At 39.8% G+C, this 9,275-nt stretch overlaps 1 protein-coding gene across 1 annotated transcript in view; it reads right to left on the bottom strand.

Annotated features, from left to right (window-relative positions):
- SIM1 (SIM bHLH transcription factor 1) overlaps positions 1-9,275 on the bottom strand; it is an 81,049-nt gene that overhangs the window by 33,845 nt on the left and 37,929 nt on the right. Inside the window, exon 10 of the mRNA XM_032275182.1 lies at positions 1,781-1,949. Coding sequence (XP_032131073.1) covers positions 1,781-1,949 — 169 coding nt within the window. The remainder of the gene's footprint in view (positions 1-1,780; positions 1,950-9,275) is intronic.

Below are 9,275 nucleotides of genomic sequence, written 5' to 3'. Positions count from 1 at the left end.
GGGGGAGGAGGGGGAGGATGGGGAGAAGGAGGAGGAGGGGGAGAAGGAGGAGGAGGGGGAGGAAGAGAAGGAGGAGGAGGGGGAAGAGGGAGAGGAGGAGGGGAGGAGGGGGAGGAGGAGGGGGGAGGAGGAGGAGGAGGAAGGGAGGAAGAAGAAGAAAAAGAAGAGGAGGAGGAGGAAGTTCCTTTTCTGCCATGACTTTGACTAACATATATACTCTATAAGTAAAGTGCTCAGTCCTTATAATGGAAGTTATACACTGAAAAACGTCTGGGCATTACACATCTACTCTCCTTTCTTTTGCCAGAGTAAAGAAATCTGATGTTCTGTGGAAGATTTCAAGCCACGTGACATAAGTCTCTTAAAGGGAGAGACCACGTTGTTCTCATCTTCATACACCAAGCCACCAAAATAATCTAGCAAATAGTAGCTCCTTAGTGACCACTGGTTCAGTGAACAACATTTTCTCACATGGTATACACTTATAGATATCAACAGAATAACATAAGTCTGACAAATAAGGAAACAATAGTTTCTATACTCACCAGATTGTCATTTTTACTTATAAAATATATTTAAACATAAATGATAAAGACCACCTTGAGGAGTAAGTGACTCAGAAACTAGTTTTGTTTTGTTTTTGTTTTGTTGAGACAGAGTCTCACTATCTCCCAGCCTGGAGTGCGATGGCATGACCTCAGCTCACTACAACCTCTGCCTCCCGAGTTCAAGCCATTTTCCAGTCTTAGCCTCCTGAGTAGCTGGGATGACAGGCACATACCATCACATCCGGCTAATTTTTGTATTTTTAGTAGGGATAGGGTTTCACCAGTTGGCCAGGCTGGTCTTGCTCCTGACCTCAAGTGATCCCCCCACCTCGACCTCCCAAAGTGCTGGGGTTACAGGCATAAGCCACCGTGCCCAGCCTCCAGTTTGGTTTTATACTAGCCCAGGTAGCATCTCCTGAGCTACTCTAGTGAACTGCAGGAGGTTTGACATGATATTATTAAAAGAGAAGGATGGAGATGAGGAAGCCACAGGATATTGGGAGTGGATAATTCTCAGTCCTGTCCTACTTCCTTCAGGCCAGGAAAGCTGTGTACGCACTTTGACATAGTCTAGTTTCTATGTCTGTGACTGAACAGAAAAATTTTTTTTCTTCCAAGAACCAGGAATCCTATTTGTACCTTGCAATGTTTCTGGAATACATCTTGGGGCCTAATCTTCTCTCCACCTTGCAAATATGAGAAGAATTTGCTTTTCCTACCATTCCTGCCATCTGGAAGACCCTCTCTATTTCATTCCTTCTAGTAAATAGCCAATCTGTGTTCAAATTTTACGAGGACATGCATCCTTGATCCTTTGCCTCCCCCTCTTAATTTTCTTTTTCTTTAGTTCCTGTCCCAAGATTCGTTTTTCTACATCAAGCTCTTGTTTCCTGTCTTTTGTTTTGTTGGTTACATATTTCCGGTCACTCACGGGGTGGGAGGAAAATTCAGGATCAAACTCCTCAAAATCACAAAGAAGTTATAGTTCTGACAGCAACCAGACTCTCATGACCTTTAATTAACATGGTAAACCACAACATCATTTCAAATATTTACTAGCACAGTTATTTTAAAGGAAAAGGAGGCAGATAGTTTGGAGAACTTTGGAGATTTACAGAAGTTTTAGTTATTAAAACTAGATAATTCATTCCAAACAGTTTTAATACTTTCTCAACTTCAAGTTCAAACCATGTCCCCCAAAAAAGAAGGTTGCAAAACAGCAATGCACTTACCTGAGGGTATGGGGAAGTCCTGGATTTTGACTTTGAGCTAGAGAGCCGGGATTTGGCCCCCTTTCTGTTGTCAGTTATGGTGGGAGTGGAGCTGCTGGCATAGGAGAAGGCTGGTTTGGAGGCTGAGATCTGATCCAGGGAGAGCTGCAGCCCTTTGTATTCTGTGTCTCTGCAGGGTAGGAGGACAAAGTCCTTAATCAGCCACCACAAATGGATTCATGCATACTCAGGAATGATAGTATTCCATATTTGAAAAGAAGGCAAGCAAAAGTTAGCCATATAACTAGCTTCCACAAACACCTGGATTATTTTAGCATGGCCTAACATTTAACTAGTGTGCTAGTAACAATGTATTTTTTTGTTATTTTTATTAAGTGGAAAATAAATACATAATTTACATTCTTTGAACTTCTGTGAGCTCTTTGATGAGATATGAGTTAAAAAACCTACTCACTTGGCTGGGCACAATGGCTTACACCTGCAATCCCAGCACTTTGTGAGGCCAAGGCAGGTGGATCACAAGGTCAAGAGATCAAGACCATCCTGGCCAACATGGTGAAACCATGTCTCTACTAAAAATACAAAAATTAGCTGGATGTGGTGGCGCATGCCTATAGTCCCAGCTACTCATGAGGCTGAGGCAGTAGAATCACTTGAACTCGGGAGGCAGAGGTTGCAGATTGCACCAATGCACTCTAGGCTGGCGACAAAAAGAGACTCTATCTCAAAAAAAAAAAAAAAAAAAAAAAACCTGCAACAACAACAACAACAAAAAACTACTCTACAACAAGTTTCTTATGTAGGGTGGTCATCTGATGCTACCAGATTATTGGTAGCATGACTACCAACAGTATAAGAAGAATATCTACCATCAGCTATTCTAAGAGCAATCATTCTGGTAAACAGCCAAACATTTTTAAAGCTAGCTAACTAGTTTAACTGGAATTATAAATAGTTTAAAATTCCTCTCAACAGATTAATTCAGTTACTTTAGGTATGTTTTACCACCGTTCCTTCATTTCTTCCTTCATTCAATAACTATTTATTGAGTTCCTAATATTCACCAGACTTTGTGCTACATGGGGATGTAAGAATAAAGAAGACACCTATAAATCCTGCCTTTGTGTGGATTATAATATATTGGAGAGAATAAACAGTAAACAAACATGCATAATAACTGCAGACTGTAGCCTTGACCTGTGCACAGATACAACCTCTGCTGGCTTCTAGACAGCAGTGAATCTCATTGGACTCCTCAGTTTTCATAAAAGGATATCAACCCTTTTCACTGGCAGCCAAAATAAAATGTTTTAGAGAGTCTTTTTTATGAAGATTCATGGGAGAATTTTCTCTCAGTTTCCAGAACTAACTGGGCTGCCCCTGGGTAATTGTTTTATTTTGATCTCATGAACATTGTGAATCATATAACTCCTCACAAAGTCAAAAGTCTCCAAGCCTTGAGTCTGATTTGTAATCACTGCCAGCAAGTGTACAAAGTCCTCACAGCAGGCATTTTTGTGTAACTCAACTGGCTTCTTTTTCTTATGTTTCATTTTCTCTAATTCTCTAATGGGTTTGCCTTTTAATTTTTTTTACATGCATTTTTAATAGTCTTTGGATTTTTTTTTAAGACAGAGTCTTATTCTATCACCTAGGCTGGAGTGCAGTGGTACAATCTCAGTTCACTGCAACCTCCACCTCTTGGGTTTAAGCGATTCTCTTGATTCAGCCTCCCGAGTAGCTGGGATTACAAGCGCCCACCACAATGCCTGCCTAACTTTTGTATTTTTAGTAGAGACAGGATTTTGCCATGTTGGCCAGACTGGTCTCAAACTCCTGACCTCAGGTTCCACCCACCCACCTTGGCTTCCCAAAGTGCTGGAATTACAGGCGTGGGCCACTATGCCTGGCCTAAAACATGATAAATTAGTAAAAATATATATGTAAAAGTGACTGGCACATTCCATGGATCAGCAAATATTCATTTATCTTTTTTCTTTGTCCCTATTGGTTCTTCTATAGCAAGATCAGGCAAAAGCAGAAGTGTAATTCAGTACTTACAAATAGCTAATAGAGTAGATTTTAAGTATTTTCACTACACAAAAACACATACACATAATGATAAGCATGTGAGGTAATGCACATGTTAAATGCTTGATTTAGATTTTCTGCAATGTATACATACATTAAAACATCATGTTGTACACCACAGATACGCATTTTTTACTTGTTGATTTAAAATGGGTGAATATAATTCAGACAAGCAGTCTCTCAGGTGAGTAAGAATAGAAACCAGCCAAAACAGCTCTAACAATATCACCGCCACAAAACACAGGGAAGTGATATAGATCTGCAGATTACAATGGCTTTCTATCAAATAATCCATCCCCTCAACACAAGCTTCCTTTAAAAAACAAAATAAAGAAGGAAAAGAAAAAATGGTTCTTGTACGTGAGCAGTAAAAATTTAGAAAGTGAATCTGCAATTTGTCTTTCAGGCTTGGGAAGTCCAATCCCATTACTGGTCTGCTTTTCAGCTCTAATCAACTCCTTCTAAGGACAATATAGGCTCTGAGCACTCTGTCAGGTATGCAATACCCTTCAAATGTGGCTTCCATTTGTTTTTCTGACAGTATTTCAAAATTTTCCTTTATCTACCCCTTGCTTCATCCAAACAGTTGTCCCAAATTGACTTTAAACTCTCTTGGTTCTTCTCCACCTGTAAAACTCTTATTAACTGTCACTTGCCTCTATGAAGCCCTTCCTGACTGCTAAAGCTATTCATCCATTCAGTAGGTATTTACCGAGTGTCTCCTCTGTGTGGAGCCTGTTCTGGGGACCAGGGAGACATCAGTGAGCTTAAGGACTAAGTTCCGACCCTTCATGAAGAAGGTATCAGGGCCAGTGCCTGAGTATTGTGGCGAAGGAATCAAGAACTGTCCATTTGCACCTCTAATCTTATTTTTCAAGCGATTATATCTTGTCTCTCTCAGTGGATTCTAAGTTCCTAGGGGACAAGATTTAAGAGATATTTTATTATATTCCAATGGCCATTTACACAGTATTTCACATAGATGGAAGAGGAAGAAAATAACAAGGATGAAATTAAGAAAGATAGTTTTCCCCAGTGACCACTAATAACTTGCAACCCAATATCCTTTCTGTATGAGAAAAGACTCAGATGGGCTGTGAGTTCTCTGAACTACCTGCCATTAGATATCAGTGAGCCAAGTTAACTGGACTCTAACTCTAACAGGAGAGCCTCCACCCTTGGGCATTTTCTGTGTCAAATGCACTTCCATTCATTGGACAATAGTCCAGTAGATATTTAGTTCCTGTTTGACAGGATCTAGACATACAGTAAGAATTGTGCACCCATGAAAGTGGCCAAATAACTTTGTAAACCCATTCCTAATGCTGCATCTCAGCCTAGGGGTTTTATGGCTATAAGCAGGGAATAAGCAAGGATTTATTTTATTTTTCTCTTGCACACTTTCAGACCCTCCAAGGTATGCATCTCACTGTTGAAGAAGTCTTCCCAAAATTTTTGTATGGCTTCTAATAATAGAAATACTTCAAATTAAATAGGTTTAAATAACATTTAAAACCAAGACATGGCTTAAAATTTCACATATTCATATGAAAACTCTTAAAAAAATAGGAAGAGTTATACAGATACTCTTGATAAATTAATACAAATATTAATTATTTGGTACACATCAAAAATACAAAAATAATCCACCAAAAGTTAATGGAAGACCATGATGGCAGGTTGATCAGTGGTTTAAGCTAATCTCTGCCTCTTTCTATGTATAGGCTTCAATTTCCTTTTTGTAAGTCATATGGATTTGGTGAATTTTTTTATTTTGTTTTGTCTGAAACAGGGTCTTGCTCTCTCACTCAGGCTAGAGTGCAGTGGTGCAGTCTCAGCTCACTGCAGCCTTGACTTCCTTAGCTCAAGTGATCCTCCCACCTCAGCCTCCCAAGTGACTGGGACCATAGGCATGTACCACCATGCTCAACTTTTTTTTTTTTTTTTTTTTTTTTTTTTTTTTTGTAGTAGAGACAAGATCTCACTATGTTGCCCAAGTTGGTCTCATACTCCCAGGCTCAAGTGATCCTCCTGCCTTGGCCTCCCAAAATACTGGGATTACTGGGGTGAGCCACCATGATTGGCCTAAGACACCAACCTTAGATTTGGTGAAGTTTAGATAAAACATGATACAAAAAACTCATAGCACAGTGCCTAGCACATAGTAAATGCTCAATAAATGGTATTATATCTTACCTTCCAAATTATGTGACGATTTTTGGCACCTGCTCTCCCCAGAACAATAGTTTCACTTTGGTAGTGATTACAGTACATTTCATTGTAAAACCTTATGCTGGCTTGGTGTGATGGCTCACACTTTGGGAGGCTGAGGCAGGCATATCATGGGGTCAAGAGATTGAGACCATCCTGATCAACATGGTGAAACCCCATCTCTACTAAAAATACAAAAATTAGCTGTGTGTGGCAGCGCCTGCCTGTAGTCCCAGCGACTTGGGAGGCTGAGGCAGGTTAACTGCTTGAGCCTGGGAGGCAGAGGTTGCAGTGAGCCGAGATGGTGCCACTGCACTCCAGTCTGGGTGGCAGAGCGAGACTCCGTCTACAGATGGTGGGGGGACCTTATGCTGTATTTCTTTCTTCTATCCCTGATATGGTTTGGCCGTGTCCCCACTGAAATCTCAACTTGAATTTAATCTCCCAGAATTCCCACATGTTGTGGAAGGGACCCAGGGGGAGGTAATTGAATCTTAGGGGCCAGTCTTTCCCGTGCTATTTTTATGATAGTGAATAAGTCTCATGAGATCTGATGGGTTTATCAGGGGTTTCCGTTTTTGCTTCTCCCTCATTTTCTCTTGCAACTGTCATGAAAGAAGTGCCTTTTGCCTCCTCCATGATTCTGAAGCCTCCCCAGCCATGTGGAACTCTAAGTCCAATTAAACCTGTTTTTTTTCCCCAGTCTTGGGCATGTCTCTATCAGCAGTGTGAAAACAGACTAATACAATCCCAAACTCATTTCAATTTGCTCTGTTACTTTTTAGCCTCTAAAATCTATTGCAGTATGGCCATAATACTTTTTAAGGTAAGTTCTTTATTGCTAAGTCAGCAAATGGGGACCTTATGGCAACACAGTCACTCTGAGAGGAATTTGACCTTCCTGCTTCTCTGTTCAAAACTCCAACAGCTCAAAAGATGTGCTAGGGTGGAAAGCACAATAAAAAATACCCACATAAAGCCATTTCAAATACGGTTGATGTGCTGCCAAGAGCAGCTCTGAACGGCAAATTCACTAAGAACAAAGCATTTGTTTTACTTTTAGAATTCTATTAAATCGAGCGTTTCATTTGTATAGCTTAAAGGGCTAGATGCTGATGGGGATCACATTATGAATTCCATTTTCTTCCTCCTAACCCAGACACAAATTTTCTGGTCCTACCCTCTTCCTTCCTTTTGGTGAGGCACTTTCTGGTATTGCACATGTCCTCAAAGTTACATGCATGCTTAGTAGAATCACTTATTTAATGCTTCTTCATGGAGTGGAACAAAATAAAATACTCAGCTGCACAGAACTGAGACTCTTAAATTTGTGTGTCAAGAAATTTGACTTAGCCAATTTTTATAAATGAAGGACAGCACTGCTCTTCTTCTAAAGTTTTTTTGAAAAGTGCCACGCAGATCCTGTTTGGGGCTCCATCATGTAACTTTGTCAAGGCATGCTGTTACCTCAGACATGATTGGTATATGGAAAGGAACTATGGCACATACCATGTGACATAGTCCTCAAAACGCTACTGAGGAAAATTTACATATATTTCTCCCTTCAATGATTTGTAGAGAGCTGCAGACATTTTCAGGTGCCTCGCTCTGAAGGCAGTCAGAAATGGGAAATTTGCAATCACTAGGACTTGCAGCTTGTCAATCTCACCCATATTTGCACAGACAAAAGTAATCCTCTTATTCCATTATGGGCAGTCAGAAATCATTCAATTTGCAGAATTAACCATATGAGTCTACTTTAAACTTTATAATAGTCATGTACATATTTGAAATAACTCAAATTCCAATAGAGAAAATGGGGCCATTTTTGTATCATTGGGCTTCCTCAGCCTTCCCTTAAGCAATACACCGTGACCACTCATGAGGCAAATATCAATATCCCATATGGAAAGCTCAGCGTGACACCCTTGCAAAGCCAATAGAAGGTGTCTTCATCACAAAAAGGCATTGTCAACTTTAGAGAAATGCATTAACATTATTTCTATCATTTCAACTGGGAGAATGGCTTCCATAATACCAACAGCCAAACTAATTTTCAAAGAAATCTGGAACTGTTTATGATTTCAAGTGAGTTGGAATGAGTGTACAGAGAAAGCAATCAACAGTATTTTATCAGTTCTTGTTGATTCAAGATTATTTGCAAGAACTTTTCTCTTCTACCCCACCATATTCCACTTTCATTTTAGACAACTTTATTTTTGCTTCTGTCATGTCAGTTGGGAGTCTGCTTGCCATTCTGGAGCTTCTTTCCTGGCTTTATATTATGTGTCCATTCTCAAAAGAGATTGCCAGATTTCCCAATTGAGCTATTTTTTTTTCAAACAGCTGAAGGTGATCAAATTACCAAGGAAAATGTGGAAACAAAGACACACAATTGATTTGGCTCTAAAGGCACTGACTGAAATAAGCAGAGGATTGCATTAAACCGTGATCGGATTAGGTGGGAATGACTGCGCCTTACACTAAACTTTTTAATTGGATTCTAAAGTCACTGTTACACGAAGTGCATGACCTTCTTTATATTCTGGCAGAGTTACCTCCTGGCCACTGGGTAAACCTCCGCAGCAGAGAGATCTACTTTCTGTTTCATTTTCAAGCTCCCATGGAGCTCAACAGAGAAAGCTGATAAGGAGGAATACTGCAAAGGACTCACAGACTAAGACAATCTGCTGGGAAATTAGGCTAAGGCACCCTTGGAAATATAACAGTCTCATACTAATAAGTGGATTTATGTTTGCTCCTTGTAGTTTTCTCCATTTGATTTGGTGATTTTAATAGTTTTCCCAAAGTCTTTGGTTTTATATAAACATGCATTGCCTCTGCCTAGAAACCATCTTTCTTCTCCATTTTGAAGGTTTCCTCCAACATGCTGTGGAGTGGATGGCACCACAAGGGTGAGGAATGGTTTAGACACAAAATTTGCTATCACATTATAATTTCAAGAAGGAAAAACATGAGTGTAATCAACAGGCAAACAATAACAACCAAAAAGTAAGACCAAAAAAAAATTGTGAAATGTTGATAAGATGTGGCAAATGTTGATAAGATGTGGTAAAGTCAACCAACCTCATAATAGAGATTGTGTAATAGCTTCATACCAACCAATGAAACAAGTGGAAATATGACTAAGTCCAGACCTGCCATCACACTACACCTAAATTGGTTTCCTCAC

The sequence above is a fragment of the Sapajus apella genome, unplaced genomic scaffold, assembly GCF_009761245.1.
Source record: "Sapajus apella isolate SASKATOON/1434 unplaced genomic scaffold, GSC_monkey_1.0 scaffold6, whole genome shotgun sequence".
NCBI lineage: Eukaryota > Metazoa > Chordata > Mammalia > Primates > Cebidae > Sapajus > Sapajus apella.
This window is presented reverse-complemented; position numbering and strand designations above follow the sequence as displayed.